Source organism: Corvus hawaiiensis, chromosome 30, assembly GCF_020740725.1.
Source record: "Corvus hawaiiensis isolate bCorHaw1 chromosome 30, bCorHaw1.pri.cur, whole genome shotgun sequence".
NCBI classification, from domain to species: Eukaryota; Metazoa; Chordata; class Aves; order Passeriformes; family Corvidae; genus Corvus; species Corvus hawaiiensis.
In genome coordinates, this window is record NC_063242.1 from 9537011 (window position 1) to 9558256 (window position 21246).

Consider the following 21246-nt stretch of genomic DNA (forward strand, 5'->3'; position numbering starts at 1 on the left):
ACACAGCTACAGAACTGGATCAATCAAAGCCACATAAATACATTGGGTATTCTGTGCATGGACTATGAAAATGCTTTTGTAGAATTTAAAAGTGGCACAAGTGTTTGCAGGGCCCAAAAAGGACATGCAAAACAAAAGGCAGGTGGCTGCTTGAAAAATTTGTTTCTGGCTAGGATGACTACTGCAATGAAAAGCTGTCCACATGTGCCATCTTTCAAGATGGCAAATGCAAAGGAGGAGAAATTGAAATACATTCTTTCAGTTCCAGGGTGGACTTGCGATATCAGTTCAGGCTGTGGAGGAAGCTTTTATAACATTCATTAGTTACCTGATAAAAATCATGTATTTTTCAAAGACTGCGGTATAGCTCCAATAAAACTCTGACATGTTGCACTGAAATCCATTTTTTTGGTTTAATATTCAAAATTTTTCATTTAAGAATGACCATCTAATCTATTACGGAAGCCAGAATTTCATTGCTCAGAAATTCCTTTTTTCTTAAATAGATGCATGTACTGATGTGACAAAGGCTGATAAATTACAAGATCCTATATTTTTTTATTGATTAAAATTGCTATTCCCAGTTTTGCTGTGGAACATGGTAAAAATAAAAACAGAAAAAACAGTATTGAAATTTCATCTCAAAGTATTACACAAGTATAATTTCGTTACTCTTTTGATTCTCTCTTATAAATGTATTGCTGTCTAGTACTCATAATGTTATCTGGCATGTTTTTAATAATTGAGGAAAAAGTACAGTCTAATTGTAAGCTAAAATATGTAATTTTCAGAAATTTTATTAATTAATTTGATGTTCGTTAATCTAAAACAACAATCCCCCTCAACCCCTTGGGGTTATTCTAAACACAAATATTCAAATTTGAAGATTAAAACCAAAATAAATGAAAGTGCATGTCAATCAGGAGGTATATGCAATCATATTTGCTGCTTAAAAAACATTTACATAAGAATCTCAGATTTTTTTAAAAGCAGTTGTTCCCAGATCGCTTTTTACTGAATAAATTGAGTACCATTTACTTAGAGGAATGAAAGTTGAACAAATTTCATCTTGTTTTTTTCCTGTTACTTGAAGGCAAAATTAAATTCCAGCAATTCTTATCAGGGATGGGTGTCTAATGTACTTAAAATTGTGCTTGAGTTTTTATGAACAATTTTAGAGTTCATTACATTAAATTTTTTCAGCTTCAGTAGCTTAAAAAAAAAGAAAAAAAGGAAAAATAATTTGGAGTCAACTACATCAAGTTAATGTATTATATTTATATATGTACAGTAGCATCATAGTTTAACATAAAGACTTAGCTCTACTATTCCATTCAACAGATAGACCACTAATTATTAAAAGTGGAAAGCACAGTGTAGTACTAAGATACACTAATTTATGTCAGTCTTCCACATATTGTAGACTTCATACTTACTAAGCTTATGCTCTTACAGCTAACCATATGAGTTTTATAGAAGTTTGTGTTTTGTTTTGTTTTCCTTCTTTCCCTGACACAAACTCACACTAAGACTTTGATTGTCATTTCTGGAAGTTAGTTTAATTTCCATTTATCCTTCATGGACATTTTTAGCAACTGTAAAGTTTTGGTTTTTTTAAATTAACTCAGTTTCTTACCTTTAAAAAAATGCCAGTGCTGACATGACAGATTGAAAATTTCCAAGCTGCAAGAGGTAGAGTTCTGATGTTCCAATGCCACTATTATTAGGAGAAAAAAGATGGAGGAGCGTAACTTTAATGGAGTCTGATTGCAAACTGTATTTCAGAGCGCAATTACCTGAAGTGTCTTATCTAGTGAAGTTAGGAAATACTTCTGAAAATTCAAATTTGTCCTGAAACCAGGCATTTGTAATTTATTCCTATATAACTTCAAGTTTTTGGGTTACAGTTCAACCCAATTACTGTTTTCATGTATGAGTAAAGAAATACAGTTATGAAGTCATTACAAAAAGTTTTTAGAAGTTTGTTGCTAAATGTTGGATGTTGATGGTGCCAGGAAGATATTGTTATTCCAAGCCCACGAGATGGCGTGCTTTCCCCATCACATATGGAAAGGAACCTGCAGGTCTTATTGAAGGGAGAAATGTGTTTTAGGTGCATTGCACAGATTGGATGAAAACACCCACAAATACCTGAGAATGGGCAATCAAGCCAAGTAGAATTGTTTCTATTGAAAACTATTCTCTGATATTTTAATAACATTTAAAAAAAAAAAAAGGTTGATCTAGGTATGTCCATATCTATTCCTACTCCTAACATGCTATTAGTTTTCCCTGCTTTCCAGTTTCATGTAACCAGTCCTTTATTTGAGATATCTGCTATCATGAGCTGATTTCACGTAGGGTCATATGACCTTAACTGAAAGTTGCAACTAAATTACTTTTTGGCTTCATCTTTTTTTCTCCATCCCCAATTATTTTCCCCAAATTTGCAGAAAGAAAAATTGAGAAAATTACAAAGAGTGTCAGAAATTTGACAGAGACCATAAGTAAAATTTTGCTCATTTTATGCAGTAAAGAATAGTTATGCGGGGATTAAATCAATGATTCAATGTAATAGAAAAAGACAGCAGAACTGGATTGTCTGTTCTGTGTTAACTCGTGTGGACTGTATTTTGTGTCTTTAAGATCCCAGTGGATTACAGATTTTTGTCAAATTCATCTTTATTTTTCTGTGAACTGGAATGTGGATACTGCAAAAAGGCTAGTTCTGACATGATTAATAATCTTGGTCTTTTATAGAATAAATAGTTTAAACGTTAACTCAGGTTATCATTAGAGAAGACAAATCCTTGCTCTTGTTTTAACCAACATGTTTGGTTTGTGTTTAGTACGTATGACAAGAGATCACCAATCTGCGTGGAGATACCAACTTGCTTGACACTGCAAGGCTGTGTCCAGGACATCTTAGCAAAATGAGCAGTTATTAAAAAACTTGAGCTAAAAATTATTTGGGCTAAAGATCTACAGACAGTTCCCAGACAGCTTTAAGTCATGGCCATTCTTTCCTATGAAATCTTCTTGCTATTTTTTATGAAATGTGTGCTTTATTTTCTGGAACTGTGGTTACCAGAGTGTTATACAGTTAAGTGATTTAAACCTTTGAAAAGAGAACTGAATAGAATTAATCACTGCAAGCCTATTAAAGCAATGCCACAGGGATTTTTGTACTAGAGGTTAAGAAAAGAGCTTTTATTCCTATCTGGTAGATAAATGGCAAAACCCTCACATTTCTTCTGTGTTTCCACTCTGACAATTTTTGTATTCTTTTGAATTAGTTCTAATCTGCAGTTGTCATCTCCTCTCCACACACAGAGAACCTTTTCCCCTGTTATACCCCCTTCTAAAGTTTCACTGTTAAGCAAAACAATGCTTCATTGCTCCCAGGACCAATATGGTGGCAGTAGTAAATATCCTTTACTAAAGACTTGTGTCCAGTGTCCCAGACTTCCAGTTCATCCTTATCAAAGGTGATTTATAAAAGTGGTAATATCTTTTTTTTTTTCCTGGAAGGCAGAACAGTGTGGAAACAACTTCATTGTGTTACTGTATGTTTTCTGTTATGATAGCAGAAAATTTATGGCTTTAATCTATTTCCCACTGTGAAGCAATTATCAATAATGATATTTTTCTAACTAGATAAAGCTTTTGCATTTTTTTAAATTTTTTTTTTAACATAACTGAGAACTTCTTTTTATTTTCTTGCCCAAAGTGTTTAGAGAGTTGTAGGATAGAGAAAGAACAGTTGTATGGAGTAGCTGATACTGTTTACTAATATGTGAAAGGTTGTATAATTCATAATAATATCTGTAAGATGAATCTTAGTATAGTTAAAGTCTTTTTCGGGTTTTACTTGTTTCAGAAGAACCATATGGACTGTTAGAAGTTACATTTTGGGTTTGCACTGTTTAGGGAAAAGAGTTATGGTTTTTGTCACCTATTAGAATGCTTGGAATTGAAGTATAGTGCTGAATAAATGCACAATTTGCCATGTGTCAAGATAGATTGGTTTGATATAAATAATGGATTTTAATAATTATTTAAATTAGCAAGCATAAACTTTAAATAGCTTATTTTAATTGGAAAATATGCTTTTTATTTGTGAAATCAAAATAGAATTTGAATTTCAGTCACTCAGTACAGTTTGGTACTGCATTTGGCTAATAAGAAAATTATTTAGCCAAGCATCATCCTAGTGTTTAGGTGATCCAAGCTCTGTGAAGTCTGGGTTTTGGACACTATTGGGGAAGATGAAACAGGAAAGCCTTGTAAATGTGATTGCCTGACAAAAGATTTTGGGAATATGAAAACTACAGGCAACATCGAAATGAAAGCCACTTTTGAAATACCAAGTCTTAGTTACTGAACAACTAGAAAACAATGGTATGGCCACTGAAGTAATCCCCTCTTGATGGAACAATACCCTCTGCTTGCAAACAGGTCCAAGGGTCAGAGCAGACCCTACTAGCTCAGCAGAAGGGGTCCAAAGAGTAGTTTTTAGAAGTTAAGATGTAACACTCTATGGTAATATAAGAACTCTTATAGGCTGTATGTAAATGCTATAGGATTTGTATCTTGTATTAGATTGGTTAGTGACAATTAGAATATTCAGTACAGAAGATGATTTATTGTATTGTAACCAGGACTTCAGACATTCTCTCTTACTTCCACTTCCATTCCTTTCCTTACTCCTGCTCTCTCTTCCACTTCTACTCTTGCTCTTACTCTTGCTCTTACACTCTCTCTCTCACCCGTTCACTCTCTTGCTCTCTTGGGCCTGCTCAGAGCTGAGTCTACCAGCTCTGAGCAGTGCCCCAATACCCACGCCCTTTACAATAAACCGACTGTGTCCCAAGACCTGCCTATAGAGATCTCTCGTCTCCATCCGTCACCGTCTACGTCCGGCCGTCCTGACAGGACCCAGAACCTCCTAACCTACAGACACACCCCCAAATCTTACAGTAGCTTGTTTTATGTGTTACAATAACCCTCTGACTTTTCTTGAGGAACAACTGAGCAGGCTTGACAAGAAAGACTCAAGACTGTAGGATGAACAACAGTGGGAGACCAGAGGGAAATGGGGGAGAAAAGGAAGTTACAACATGGAGGTTGCAAGGATACAATAGCTAGGAAGAGAGTGATATGTGATTTCCTTCCCTGCACCTGTTTTGTCTGTTAAGTCACTTTTAACCATTTCCTTGGGTAAAAATATATTCCAGATGTTATTCTAATAAACCTTTAAAAAAACCCCAAACCTTTGAAATATTTCAGTCTTCCTTAGAAAGCTCACTGTGAGGAAAATTCTAATAACACCCTTCTTCAGGTTGTAACTGTGTAGGGATTTCTTTGGATTCCCCCACTTCCAGTATTCTTTGCTCCATATAGTGACACTCTTGAAGAAAATTGTCTGATGTGAATTGTCCATCGAGAAAATAAAAACCAGAAGTGAAAGAGTGACTTGACATGATAGATACTTGTCCTATGCTCTGAAACAGGTTACAGGTCTTGTTTCACAAAAACACATAATTTAGCTGGACACTTTGGGTCTTCTGATCTCAGGCTTGTGGTTTTAAACACAGTAGCAAGAGAATTAAGAACTTTTGAAAACACACAAAATTCATAATGTAAATAATGCAAAATTGGTAGGAGGAGCATGGTATGATGTCAGTACAGTTATCTACTGTCATTTAAACATCTCATATCTTCACTATGCAATGAATATATATAGGGATCACAGGATTAAGGTTAAGAAAAGTACCCAGAGTCAGAAAGACTCAGGGACGTCAACTTTGACTGATCACAAATGTAAGTGTGATATTTTTATCTGAGTGTGTTCTGGTACAAAGGGACAAGTGTTCATGTTCTCAGTAGAGCAAATAATCCATGAAAAATTTGAGTTTAAATGCTTCAGTAATGTCTTTCTATCTTTATCCAAATGTAGGTTGAGTCAATTATATGGATGAAAAAGAAGGATGAAGAGAAGGAATTTCCAGTAACATGGGCATTGATCAGTTTTTAACTGAAGTGTTTCAGACTGTTCATATTGCCCATATTTTAACAGTTTCAATTATTGGATGTTTATCATATATACACACACATAGTGGACTAGGACAAAATTTAATCAAATTGATTTTGAACAGTAATATTTACATCATATTTGGTTTTGTTGGTTATGATGGGTTGTTCCCCCTTCCCAAGCAGAATATAAATAGAAGACTAGTCTGTGAAAGTTGGAATCAACTAGTTTCCTTTTTATGACTTTCTAGATTCTGTCTGCATCACCATCACTGGGGAGTGTTACTGAGCTTCAGGCAACAGTTCCAAGTTCAGCCAGTTTTATTCCTGAAACTGTAGTTGATCGGCTTACAGCACAAGGCAAGTCAAGCTTGAGTTGTGTACCTAATGCTAAATATAGTGTATTCACCTGCCCATATTTCAGTATTTGTTCATGCTGTACATTGTACAACTTGCATGTTGCTGGAGCAGCTGATGCTTCTAGTGGTTGTTTTAGAAGACAAACATTAAACACTTTCTTTCATATTAAATTTGACAGAAGCAAGTGAAAATGGTACTGCTTGAAATGTAACTCAAGACTTAGGTTCTCTTCCTGGCATCTAGTCACGTTTTCAACACATCAATCATGGTGTAGCTGTCATATGCATACGTGCCCACAGGAGTGTGCATGCACACACATACACAAAGATGTATATATAATTCTCTTTATATGTAGATAGATAAAAACTAATATAATATAAAAATATATTTATAATCATGTATGTAGTGAGAGCTATGTGCCAATAAAAATATTATTCTTTTAAAGAAAGGACTGGGAATTTGCGTCTTTCCAAATTTGCTACTTATCTTTACTTAATGCCTCGTATTTCCTGTATCTGATTTCTTCTTTTTTTTGCATTCATTCCTGAGTATACAGTTTAAATATAGAGAGGACTTGGATGTTTTATGAAAAATAGAAATAAATTTGTTTTATATAACTGCTGTAATTTAATATTTTGGTTGTTTTGGTTGCTTTTTTTTTATTCAACACACTCTAGGTCAAAGTGATACAACCATAACAGAATCTCCAAGTGAACATGATTCTCCCATGTCTGCTGCTCTGTCTAAACAGCGTGCTGTAGTCACACCTGCCCTTTTGTCCGCTGTTTGCAGCCTTCTGCACAATCTGCTGGTTGTCATGCCAAAAGATACTGGAATTGCTCTTCAACAAACACATTTGCTAACAACTCTCAGCAGGTATGAGATCAATAACTGTTGAACTACAAACAAGGTATAGTGATAGAGGTTTAAAAAATCTTTGCATGAGATCTACCCATGTTTCTTGCTAAAACTGTTAAACATATTGATCACTTCTTGCTCCTGAAGTGTTCAAAACTGCTTTTTAAAAAAAAAAAATACAATCAGCTGAAGAAAAGAATCAGAATGATTTCTTTTTTTTTCACAGAATAGGTAGTCAGTGATTCCATTTGTGGTCTATGTCTTATACAGGACTACTGTGTTCTTCTCGTGATGTTTGAGGTTCTTGTCAAGTATTTCGAATTACAGATCATTTCAGCTCATTTTATGATTTTCTTCTTTGAATTGTATGAAATATTTTGAAGATGAGCCAAGGATTCTCACACTAAAAGAGAGTAAATAGAACTTGCCAAATTTGGCTGATAGATCCTAGTGTTTTACTTCTTCTTAAAAGGAGGAACCGCTTCAAAGAAGTCTTCAGATTTTATTCCATGTTTCCACTTCCATTATAGCAAATTCTTTTGTCTGTAAAACGTGTTTGGGAGTCCTGAAGTGCAGCATGAAAAACTAGTTCATTTTTTGGTAAAAGTTTTCAAGAGCATTTGTAGTTGCTCTACATGCTCCAGTTAATGGAAAAAATGAAACACAGACAAACAAAAACCCCCAACGACCCTCATGTGAATGCAGCTTATATGATCATAGAGCTGTTTATTCTTCTAGAGGAAAGAAAATAAGAAATCAAATAGGAAAAATTTATTTTTGCCAGTACAGTAACAGCTATTGGAATTTATATTAGTCTAGCTATTTTGAAGCAACTTACTGCTACTATAGTTGCCATAGACTTTCTTAAAATAGTGGGGTTTACCAGTAATTGTGTCTTACTTTATTTTTACTCTGTTTATGTATATTTTTCTCTTCTCTGAAATGTTAAGTTAATAGAACGTTTAATTATTTAACTGTATTTCTAACCAATTTATTTTGTTTTAGTCTTGTAAGTGCTAATCTGATTGAAAGATGTATCTTGGAACTGAAGGCTCCATTGGGTCATCGATGTCATACAGAACATGTAAAAGCTCAGGTTAGAGAAGCATTTGTTACTTTCTAATTTTTTGAAGTTATGAATTTAATTATGTTAGCCTAATTTATGATCATTAACATAGTCCAGACAAACTGCTATAGGCATTCATGTGAATCTTTGTGCTTTTGACAAAGCTTAAGTGAAAATAAACCATTTTATTCAATGTAGAAAAATTAATTTCTGTGTTAGAACTATAATTAGGATGACCAAACTGAAAATTAATTGTCTTTAGAAAGTAAAAGTTAAGTTTAGCCATTGAAGAAATTCTGTAGTAGAATTTTTTTGTTTGTTACTGAAGTATGAGCGGATACTGCAACACGATGTATCAGACAATGAGGCCCGTGGAAAAGAAATATCTATGAACCGATTCTTGGTAGATGTTTCAGAGATGTTTATTTCTCCAGCCGCATGGCCGGGGCTCTGCCCAGGAACTGTTCCCGTCACCGGACCAAGGGTCCTTCTGCCCGCGCAGGGAACACAAACCAACCAATGGGAACGAGGCTGAGCAGGGGCAGGGAAGCCCCGTGTCTGTGCCCTCTTGGGCCCTCTCCCAGGGCTACACGGCGGAGGAGGGACCCCAACATGAGCCAGATACAGTTACTGACACATTGGATATTTATTGTCTATAACAAACCTAGCTGCTTTGCCTTGTCTGTGATCCTGCAGACACTTACATAGTTCTCCACTAATTTTGATGTATGCAAACTATACAGGGTTACTGCTGATAGAACTACCTTTTAATCAAATTTATCTCTGTATATACAATATGTAGAACTTACTGTTTCATGACATAGCACCATTTCATAGCTTCTGCTGCTCTGCATTCAAATTTATGTTGAAGAAAATTACTCCTCTAATTAAAGAAATGTGTTTCTACAGAAAACTTACAAGAGTAAATAAATATGTCAGTTTCTGTTTCTAGGAAGACAGATGTATTCCTCAGTATTAATGACCATTCGTATGTTTTTCTTTGTGAGCTTCCAATGAGTATTCTGCTGTACATGTAGCAAGAGTCATGACCTTTGCACAAGGAGCTTTTGCTTTGTTATGAGAAAATTGATTGCACGCATATGTTTCCAGACTAAGGTTTCTGTTTCATCTTCTACAGTAAAAATTAAGAGAAACATTTTTAATTTTATGCCCTATTATTTATTTTAAGTGCTGTATATTAATTCAAGATGTTATGAATTGGTTGATGTAATGTGAGTAAATTTAAAATAATGTGGAAGGTGTAAATATATGGCTTTATTTGATATCTTTCTACAAATATTTAACAGGTCTTGTTACTACTTCAGTACGTGTCATCTGTGTCCAGGCTTCTAAAATCATGTTTATTGGTGGACTCTCATCTTGTAAGCCAGGATGAACTGTTGAAACCTCTCTTGGGGAATACCTTCAAGATTCTCACCGTATGCCCCAAAGATGGGTTAGGTAATCATGTGCTTTCCTTTATAACCAGACAGAGGCAGGTCTTCATTTACCTACCACCTTCACGTAAATGGACAGGTGTGGTCAGGCTCAGCTTTCCAGGTTTGTGCACAAACAGTTTGATTTTTTTCTGTGTTATCTTTGCAGATACCGAGTTAACGTCTGTACTTCATGAAACATGGGTAGACTTCTTCAGCTTTCTAGCTACATTACTGTGGAAAAGTGGCCAGATATCTTTTCCATCTGTGACAGCAGCCCTTGCAAATCACTGTACAGCAATAATTGGTAATGACTATTCCTGGATGGTTTTTTTCCTGGCAACTAATCAACAAATAGAAAAGAGAGTCATTCCTGTTTAGATGATATTAATTACTAATGAGATATCCACAATGAAAACCAAATGTGTCCAGAGCTTGACTGACTTGTTTTGTTTTCTTCACATGTATGGATTAGTGATTTTAGTTGTAAACCTTAACCAAATGTAGCATTTGTGAAATGATCCATTAGCACTTCAGTTTTTTTCCCTTCTGTTTTTTTAAATACCTTGCATAAAGGAAAGCAAAGTTTTGAGGGGAGATAAGAGACATAAGAATTCAAGATTATTATACAGGGGTTTGTTTGTTTCTTTATATTTTAATTATTCTTACGTTAGTTACTTGCATAGCTAGGCAAGATTCTGTGAAGTGCTTCAATACTGGAGTATGAGCATAGTCCAGACAAGCTTGTGCATGTTAAGAGATCTAGTGAACCCAAATCCAGTTGCAAATAAAGTAGCTAATGGATACTGTTTGTTTTATGATGTAAGCTGCTGATAAAGTGAGGAGAGTTCAAAAAACTACTGAACAAATGAGTGATTTGAGTGAAATGGAGATTGCTTTTTTGTTTTATAGTAAAATGAATGCAGAGCAATTAATTCATTCCACCCTTATAAAACTCAAACTTTTCTTTCTTAGGTTTTTTTAAAGACTTCTTAGATGCATAGAATTTGTAGAATTCCTTGGGCAGTGCACAGTGTAACTGCTTCTGGGTTCACATGCTTTCTTTGATAAGTCTTTCTGTGTTCTAAAGTATACTTGAGCTTTATTCATAATGAAATGTAAAAATTTTAATTTTTTTGTTTAACCTTTTAGATACCATTTCTGATTGTGTTCATCTGTCTACCACATATCCTGCTTTATATGTGGCTAGTTTACAGTTCCTCTCTGTCCTTTTGAATGAGGAAGGAAGAAAACAGCTCCAGGATAAACAGAGTGTGTGTCAGAATCCAACTATTAGCTTTCTTCTGGATCACACTGAAGGATGCCAGGCACCAGTAACTCAACTTACTGCATTAATTATTCAGGTATTTAAAATTTGACAAGGTGATTTCAGGATATATTTTTGCATTTTTTATTCTTTTACCTCCTTTATATTTAATCCTTCCCTTATTTGCGGATTGGTAAAATGTCTTCTGTCACTTAGTAGTAAGCAAAGTTATATGTGAAATCTGTGTCTAATTTGTTTTCCCTCACAACTTAGTTCTTTTATCTATATACTTATTGTTCTTCTTTAAATTATGTGCAGTTGTCACTGTAACAGTCATAGTGATCTATGATTAGAAGTGTAGTGTTTTTTCTGAATGATGCACATTTTATATAATGTAACTTATGATTTCTATAAGTCATTGTCTTAGAACTATTTTTTAAATAAGTACCTTAGTACTATTTTGCTGTGTAAAATGTATTTTTGTTACATTTATTGGTCATATATTGGATGGTGTGACCAAAAGAATGCTCTCTTAGCATTCATCTCCTCTCTTCCTATGGATGCTGAATTCTTGAAGAATAACCTTACTCCTACCAAGACTTGTCCTGGTATTTGTCACAAACACTGTGTTCCTTTGCTTCTCTGTTGCAGCACTGTGGCTTTATCATATCTATTGGGGCATGGTATTCTGTCCACTGAGAACTTGCTGTGTTTCAGGGAGGAAAAACTTCCCCAGACAGTCTTTCTTGGTCACTCTACCGGCCACTGAAACCAGAATTCTCTGGTTTTGGCAACTAATTTCAGATAATTTCAGTGCACAGCATTTTCCTGTGAGGACACGATTTTCAGGGACTCAAGCAAAACAGGGGCACTTCATTCAAATCCCACAGTTTACTAAATATCCTGCTAGGTTTTTGTATTTAATGCTTGCATATGTGCCTGAAACAAAACTCCTTGGCTCTGGCACAAAAAGTGTGGTTGCATGAGAGTATGTCTGATAAAGACATGTAACATTCCCCTGTTTTCACACAAATGTACATAACTGCTTATTTTCATACAAGTGTACATATCTGCCAACAAAAGGGGATGATTCTTACAGTGACAGCAGAAAAAGTTGATGCAATGAAGAATGAACTGCAGCCAGGTCAATGAGAGGACATCAGACATAGTTTGAGTATTGTAAGAGATGCCAGCTTTTAACATGCTTTTTAACTGTTCAGAGATGTAGATAGGCATTGCATTTTGTTCATAAAAGAGTTCAAAAGATAGCCTATGCTCTCTGGGTCCTTACATAGCTGCTATGATCTCCCAAAAAGGATAACAGAATTAGGAAAGAAACAACTTCAGTTTTTTAGATCAAAGTACATGTATTTGTTTACACCCCGTCATGGTGATCATTGTGAGGACAGTGGAATGAGGAGCCCATGGGATGTAAACTGAGCTATTAAAACAACAAACACCTAAACAAAATCACCATAAAAAATGGAAGAACAACACAAAAGATTTAAATATGGACTTTCTTCAGGAGAACCACTCTTAAAGAGAAGCAGTCAAGCAAATAATTGGCTAATATAGAAAAGGATGAGAGATTTCTCAAACAGTCATCCCCATTAATCATCCTAAATACATAAAATCTACAGAATACCTGATATATGCAGTGGCAAATGCTAATTTAATACCCAGTGTGCAGGTGTGAATATTAGTAGACCAGGTCTCAAATTGGTATTCATTATCACATACAAGACATAGAGTAAGTGCACATGCTGACTTTGAAAGGCTTTGATTGTTTTGTGTATGTAAATGTTAATCCTTGTGTACATGTGTTTAAGATCAGAAATAAAATTAATAAGGAAATCATAATGTATACATAAATTCTCAGATTTTGGCCCTAGATATAAAACTTACAGTGTTTAAGAAAGGCTGTGATTTCCCCTTCAGCTAACTCACAGTAGGTGCAGACTAACAAAGCTGGGTCTGCTTTGGATTTATGGGACATCTTAAATTTATTGTACAGCATAATTTCAAAAAGGAATCAAGTGTCTGTTCTGATTTTAATGCTTTTATAGTACTTTAAAACTATAGAATCTGTTTGCACACGGCATTATAAATTTATAGAGTTTTTCCTGTTCAACCAGTAGTTAATCGTTAATTAATTCTTAATTACTTGTGTCCCCTGTGCTTGACGTAAATTTTCTTTTTTTACTGTGAACTGTAATTCTTGATTGCAGAGTAAGAAAAAATGCATAAAAGAGCATACTTCAAGAAAGAATGAAATTTTGCTAGTGTTCAAGATAAAATTTAGAAAATAGTAAGATGAAATTAAAACTTTGGAAAAAGATACAGGTATAGGACAACTCACTTTAATTATTGGATCAGTTCTAGTCTGCCACATAATACTTACAGGAAAATACCCAAGAGGTTGATAGGGAAATATGGTTTTTATTACTAAAATATTCCATGAATGTTAAGAAAAAGTAAAAACAGCTAGCAATTTAATAGGGCAAAAGCCTTTGAGTAGATAAATCACAAAACCCACATCTTAGGCTATGCAGGATTGCTGGAATGCAACAATTTTTTCTTTCCTGGCTTGTGTAAATTAGTTTAAACTTTAAGCTTTCTATACTTTTAAGTGTTCAAACATCTAAATTCTTTAATTTGAAATGAAACCATCGCAGAAAACCAGTTAATTTACTTCGAACATTCATGTGTTGCTGTTAGATTTGAGATACCACACCAGATCTAATAAAAACAGTTGTAGTCTAAATGTAAATTTCTTTTTTGTTGATTATAAACACAGAACGCAGTCCATGCTTCGGTGATTTGATTTGGTGCCAGTTGTCTTTATCAATGAGGTGTTGGGATTTTGTCTAGTTATTAACTTAGTAGTCCTTATTCCTTGACCTTTTCACTACTGGTTACAGTGAACACTTCAATAAATGATGACCTTAGAGCGTACATCAATATTTTATTGCATATGAAAATTTGAAAAACTTTTTAGGCCATTAATATATGGTGTATGTAGAGTTAAAATCTCTGAGGTCCTATGGATGGGTACTCATGAGATTTCTGTCTAAAGTATTAAGATTTTCTTAAGATGTTGTATTTTTGGCTAACTTTAAAATATGTTTTTCTTTTTACTGTGATCCAGCAACTGTTCTTATTTTCCTATATTTTTGTGATTGCAATGGATGCTGTTTTCTGTTATTCTGGATGTCAGAACTGGCATGGTATTTTAGGGAAAATTGCTAGATAGACAAAACTCTCTAGTGGATAATCTTTGAAGCACAGACTGCTCTTTGTCTTTCAATTATCTTGTTATATGACTCCAAATAAATATTCCTTTGAAAGCACAGAGATTATACTTAGGTTATTAGAAATGTGGTGATGCTCACAAAGGCCTCACAAAAATAAGACAAGCTACCGTTTTTCACTGGTTAGAAGAGTATCTAAAATAATTACAAGTGATTTTTTTTTTAATGGAATTTCAGTATATTTAATGTCTCTTCATCATCATTGTGTTGAAGGAGCAAATTATCTGCAATACCAAGCCTATTCCTGGATATTAGGAAAAGTATGGAATGCCAGGATTTGGAATCTAGGCCTTAGAAATGTAGAATGTTAAGAAAAGAGTAAGAGGAGTGGGATTATGAGCAAAAGGAGAAAGATTTAATTTAAAAAATAAAATTAGTTACAAAAAATAATGAAACACTTTAATGCAGACTGACTATAAACATGAATATAGAGAGGGAGAAATCTATATAGGAATACAGTGATAAATCATCCAAATGAAAATATAGACTCTATTTATAGCTATGAATACTACTTTTAATATGATCACTTTTTCATTTCAGTAATGAAATTGCATTTTTTTAGGTCTGTGAAAGAAAATCGTCAAAGGATGTGCTGAAAGAAGTTGCTACAAATGCACTGCTGTCTCTGTTAGCTGTCAGTAAAAATGCCCAGAAATGTGCTTTGAAAGGTGAGCATTTCAAAATGTACATTAAATGATTTATGAATCAAATGCTTGCAGGTGTTTCACATATTACCTTTAAATTGTAATTTTTTTTTTCCAAGCAGAAGACCTGGGTTTCAGTGGCAGGGCTTTTTTCAGATTTTCACTAAGAAATCTTATTAATAACGAAAGTTTTCCACTGCAGATGAAATATTATGTTGTAGCTAGTTTAAAACCCTGTGGTGAAGTGACAGCTCTGTGTTGGAGTAAGAGGAGACCTGTTAGCTTTTACTACTAAAGGCATATTCATCCATTAGAAACTGGAGGTTTTTCACTGGCAGTATCTTCCAATACTTTTGTAGGTGAAAGTATGCCCTGTGTTTTCAGTTCTGGCTGTACCTGGACAAGAGAATTCTTTTTCTCAGCTTTGTTCTTCCCTGACTCTGTTTCTTCGGTCCCATTTTCCAGTTTAAGTAAGATCTTCTTCCCTTTACAGTAGTAAACCAACTTCTAATCAAAGGCTTTTTGTGCCCTCTAGAACACAGGGGAGAGTGGTGAGTTTGCATTTCTCACGTATCATGCATTTCATACCTTTTGATCAGTCCAAGTGCACTTTGTCTTGGGTGCTTTCCTGTAACTTACATCTCTCAGTTGTTTTTTCCACTTTTTAAACCTACACTACACTGAAATAGATAGCTTAGACAGATCTGCCCAGTGTCTGATCTCTATAGTAGGAGAAAACTCAACTTCAAGTCTTATGCTTTCCATTCTTTCCCAGTGTATTGGTTCGGTACTCAGCCCTTCTTCTGTTCTTCTGTTGATGACCTACTAGATCGTCTAAGATCTTGCTTCCTGTGAAGGCACTTCCACTGCAGGAAGTGCATCATTCTGTGCTAGAGCAGCTTTCAAGTCATCCTTGTTGTGCAACACAGATCTTAGAAAAGAGGAAGAGGACTTCTTGGATTCAAAGCGGTGTTCTAAAGACACCTGTGGCTCTAATATCACCTGTTCAGCTCTTAAGGACTGCTTTAAATTAAAAATGCAAAGTCCGGCACCGCAAAAGGTACAAGCCCTTATAGCAGTAGAGGCTGACTAGAGAGCTGAAAAGGGCCTGGTAGGCAGCAAGCTGAATGTGAGAAGACTAACAGCATCCTGGGCTGTATTAACAGGAACACAGCCATTAGATCACGGGGAAAAGATTCTTTCCTCTAGTTACCACTTGTTAGACTAAATCTAGACTAGTGCATCCAGTTTTTGCCCAGTACAGAAAACGTCAACAAACTGGAGCAAGTTCACCAGAGGGCCATAAGGGTGGTTATGTTCACTTGTCCTTTGAGAAGGGGCCAAGGGAACTGACTTATGTTCAACCTGAAGAAAAGCAGGTTTTGGGAGGACAAGTCTTCTTGTACCTACGAGATTTTGAAGAAGTCAGTGACAGGTTTGTTACAGCAGTGCATGGTATAGGAGGTTGGAAAATAATGGGCATAAATTGAAACATGAGAGTCAAACTGCCTGTAAATAAACATTTACTCTTCGAAGGCAGTAAAGCAGCGTCAGACATAGTGTGCTGCCTCGGTCTTTGGACATTCTCAAGACGCAGCTGGATAAAGCTACAGGCAAACTCTGCCTGCTTAGGGCTTACTCTGCTTTGAGCAGGAGGTTGGGTATATGACCTCTGGAGGCCTCTTCCAACTTGTATTATCCCATTATCATGGAATCATAGAATGCATTGGAACGGGCCTTTAAACCTTTAGCCTAAAGGCTACCCCCCCTGCAATAATCAGGGACAACTTCATCAGGTCACTCAGAGCCCTATCCAACCTGACTTTAGATGTTTCCAGGGGTGGGGGATCCACCACCTCTCTGGACAACGTGTTCCAGTGTAAAAAATTTCTTCCTCATATCTAGTCTGAATTTGTCCTCTTTTAGTTTAAAACCATTACCCCTTGTCCTATTGCAGTAGGTCCTGCTGGAAAATTTGTCCCCGTCTTTCTTGAGCTCCTTTTAAGTGGAAGGCTGCAACCAGGTCTTCCTGAAGCATTCTCTTCTCCAGGCTGAACAATCCCAACTCTCTCAGCCTGTCCTCACAGATGTATTAGATCCCTCTCAGTATTACTGTGATCTGCCTCTGGACTCGCTCCAACAGGTCTTTTCTGTGCTGAGGACCCCAGAGCTGGATGCAGTGCTCCAGGTGGGGTCTCACCAGAGCAGAGCAGAGGGCAGAATCTCCTCCCTCCTGCTGGCCACACTGCTTTGGATGTAGTCCATGATGCACTTGGCCTGTTCTAGACAGTGAGTGCACATTGCCAGGCTATGTCCAGCCTTTCATTCACCAGCACCCTAATTACATCTTGACAGAGCTGTTCTCAATCCTTTTATCCCCCAGGATTGCCCCAACCCTAGTGCAGCACCTTGCACGTGACCTTGTTGAACATCATGAGGTCCATCTGGACCTTGAGCTTGTCCCGGTCCCTCTGGGTGGCATCCAATACCTCAGGCTTGTCAATTGCACTGCTCAGTTTGGTGTCACCTGCAAACTTGCTGTGGGTGCACTCCATCCCAGTATGTTATTGATGAAGACATTAAACAGTACTGGTCCCAATATGGATCCCTGAGGGACACCACTTGTCACCAGTGTCCATCTGGATATTCATCCATTGACTGCTACCCTCTAGGTGTGACCATCTAACCAATTCCTCATCCACCATCCAGTCGACCTGTCAATTACATAACTCTCCAATTTGGAAGGATGTTGTAGAGGACCATGTCAAAACCCTTACAGAAGTCCAGACAGATGATATCTATAGCTCTTACCTTATCCGCTTACGTAGTCACTCCATCACCTTATAGTGACTTAAAGACTCTAGATCCAAAGAAAAGAGCCTAACTCAACATTTTGCACTTTTAAGTCATGTGAATCGTTCCTTTCCTTTGTCTCACCATGGATGCAGCAAATTGGCTGTTCTTAAGGGAAAGATTGGGTAATATAAATGGATAACCTCTTGAAGTTTCACGCTTCTAAGCAGCATTTTTGAAGATATCCTGAAGAATTATGAGTTGTTATCCTCTCCACCCAGATCATCTTCCCCTCTCAATCTTACCAGTCCTCTCTTTGGGCATTCCTCTCATGGGACTTAGTTGCAAGAGGACTCAAATGTATTCTTGCTTCTTGAGAGCATTCAACTAGATGGCACTTCATCTCAGAAACCATTTGTTATTTCCTGATATCAAGAAGATAACAAGATCATTGCCAGAAAGGTATTTTGTTTTTTAATAAAGTATTTTTGATTGTGAATGTAATTATAAAGTGTTACTGGTTTTTGTCTTTCAGCTGACCTGATAGACAGCTGTATAGAAAACATGAAGCACATTCACGCGCAGCTGAATTTGGTTTCCCTAAAGCCTGGGAAAGCACAGAGAAAAAAGGTAGCTATAAAAACCAAAACATTGATAGCATAAGGCACTTCCCAGCTATCTTTTTGTTTGTTTGCTGTCTTGAGGCAGATACTGCTCGCATCTGTCACGAATGAGACAAAGTAAATGACAACTTGTAGTGGATCCAGATACTGGAGCTTTTGTAAGATTCAATGATTTTAGAGCTTTTACCAACTTAGTTATCTCACATGCTCTCCCACCCAGAGGTCTCACTAGGTCTCAGCTACCTTTTCCAATGTCAGGCAGAAAATCACATCAGTTCATACTTTGCAGCTTCTCAGTCTTGGTGTTCACTGGACAAAGCCCCTGGACATGTCCTGGTGTTTTTCTCCATGCATCTCTCTGGTCCTCAGGATCTTCTCCCATTTGCCAGGTTGTTCCTCCAGCCAAGATCTTCAAATTCTTCTTTTGGGCCTGTTTTTTTCTGTCAGGGACCATCTCTTTTCAGGAAACCTTTTTGCCACTAACTTTTCTTTCCAGAACTCCAAGCTTCTGTTTGCCTAAACCCAATAGTCTACATGCTAAGTACAGCACATGATCAGCCTCTGAATTACTGGTTCTGTCTGATGTCTTTTCATTAATTGGAAGATTCAGGACTTCCCACTTTTAGTCCAGGTTATCAGAATTAGCAACTAGTCCATCCTGGCTGAAAGCAGCAAATAGCAGGCTTCTGATTGAGAGTTCAGAATTCACTTTCAGACATTCACTCACGTACACATCTCATTCTTTAGTAATCTGTTATGCTTGTAATTTATGATATTTTGTCTTATAGCATTATCAGAGTACTGTTTTCAAACTTAGTTGGACTTTCAGTCTTGACTTCATGGCCCTATCTAATCCAACTAATTTTTTCCATCTTGTTTCCACAATAATATTTTTTGTTTTTCTTAAGTTGGTTTTTTTCAGTGTCATTCAACCAGCTGTTTTGATTTTGTCTATTCCTGTATCAGTCAATCTCCCTCCCATCCCAAAACCAGTTCCAGTCTGCTTATGCATGTAAATCACAGTTTTTTTACTCTCCTATTATCTGGCTTTCAGTTCTATTTTTTTTTTCTGGTCTCCTTCAAACTTGGTCTGGACATCTCAGTTTCTTGTCATCAGACTCAGCTGTCCCTGGTTTTTTAACTTCCTGTCAGTTTTGGGGTTTTTTTAACCTCGTACTTGGGGTCCTTCCACTCCCTGCACTCTCAGTTTCTTCTCTCCAGTCACAATTTATTTATTTAGCCTTTTTTATTTCAACCTCCCTTCCAGTTCTTCCAGACTCTCATGTCACCCAAATCTTCTTTACCACATTTAGATATAAATTATGTCTTACCATCATACAACAGTTTCATAAGATTTTTGTTGCAATCTGCTTGTTTTCTACCACTTTCATCTAAGAGAATTAATAAAATACAGGCAGTAACCTCTGCTGTCAAGTTTGATATCTTGTCCACTCCCACATAAAGCAGAAATTGCAGAAAACATCTTCCTGTAGGGCATTTCTGCATTGCTTCAGCAAAACAGTGTTTTTCTCTGAGGTTTTGGTACAGACATTACCCTTGATTTGTGAGAGTATGGAACTCTGTTTTATAACAATGAGCTCTTAAAAAAATTTGAGTTTGACCCTGACATTTGAAGACTGTCATATTTTTTGTTGAGATCTCCTAAACACATTCATTTTCCATTTCAATGCTTGGAGGCTGAAAGGTGTCCTGCCCTGGATATGTTCTGTAAGGTTGAAGTCAGCTGGTTCTTTGTAGTTTTTGGGTTGAGGAGGAATTTAAAACTTGAAAGAAGTTGGAGGAAAGGGGCCTCTGAGAAAGTTCAGAAAGCTGATTATGTTTAACTGAAAATTCTTTGAAAGATTTGCAAAAGACTTTGTGGCAGATTTCTTTGCTGAGCTGGGACTGTAGGTTGCTGCATCATATGTAAGTGTGCTGTTCATCATACGTGGTACACAATGACAGTTTCATGTGGGGGACACTGAGACATTGCTTTCGTAGTAGATTTAGCTGATCATTCACAAAACCGCCCCCTTCGCCCACTTCAACCATAACTCTCAAAGGAAAGCTATGGCAGCTTCTTTTCTTTTTCCCTTTTTCTGCCTCTTTTTTTTTAATTGTTTGGAGAAATGTGTTTGACCTAGCTTCATTCTGCAACTGATGTGTTTTACTTGATATTCCTTTTCTTTGATAATAATTAGTGTGATGCTAATAAAGAGCATGAAAAGTATTTACAAGTAGCCAGGCTTTCAGAAAAACACGTCAAAATAGTATCTTAGTAAAAATCAAGGTATCCTAAAAAAAAAAAAAAATAGAAACAGGGCTATCAATGCAATCCATAACTTTTTCAACCTCCTAGAAGTTTATACATTAAATATGACTTGTAGCTTGTGTCATTTTAATGCTATTTTACTTATTAACTAAATTCATACTTACAGAGTTCCTTGAAAGAACTCTTGTTTTGTCTTAAGACTCTTGTCTTAGCAATAGCATTTTATTTGGCTAAAAGTGAGACAAACCAGTTATAAAATGTAGTTGTAAAAATGACTTGTATGTTTCTTCCTGATCTACTACACCTAGCTTTCATGAACCTTTTTGCAGTAGATTGTTACTTCATCTCTAAATGTCATCAAATATATGATTTATGATATATAAGCACATTATGATTTATAAGCACACATTGTTTCCTCACCTTGTCTGAGATTAGGTATGAATCCTATTTTACATTTTTGTCCCTTTATGTTTGATAAGACAGAAATAGTCTCCTGTGGTGAACAAGCTTGTTGGAATTTCGTTGTCTTTCAGAAGTGGTTTAGTGTGTCACCCTTATAGGAGTTAGGTCAGCCATCCCTACC

The 21246-nt window shown here is 36.2% G+C and overlaps 1 protein-coding gene across 3 annotated transcripts in view; it reads left to right on the forward strand.

The window, feature by feature from the left end:
- Positions 1 to 21246, forward strand: part of RTTN (rotatin) — an 80322-nt gene that overhangs the window by 48726 nt on the left and 10350 nt on the right. For 2 of the 3 annotated variants that reach the window (XM_048289554.1, XM_048289555.1), the window contains exons 35-42: positions 6285 to 6393; positions 7071 to 7269; positions 8257 to 8347; positions 9625 to 9778; positions 9923 to 10060; positions 10906 to 11117; positions 14894 to 14999; positions 18304 to 18398. In XM_048289554.1, coding sequence (XP_048145511.1) covers positions 6285 to 6393; positions 7071 to 7269; positions 8257 to 8347; positions 9625 to 9778; positions 9923 to 10060; positions 10906 to 11117; positions 14894 to 14999; positions 18304 to 18398 — 1104 coding nt within the window. The remainder of the gene's footprint in view (positions 1 to 6284; positions 6394 to 7070; positions 7270 to 8256; positions 8348 to 9624; positions 9779 to 9922; positions 10061 to 10905; positions 11118 to 14893; positions 15000 to 18303; positions 18399 to 21246) is intronic. The other variant, XR_007200456.1, reaches the window with a different exon arrangement.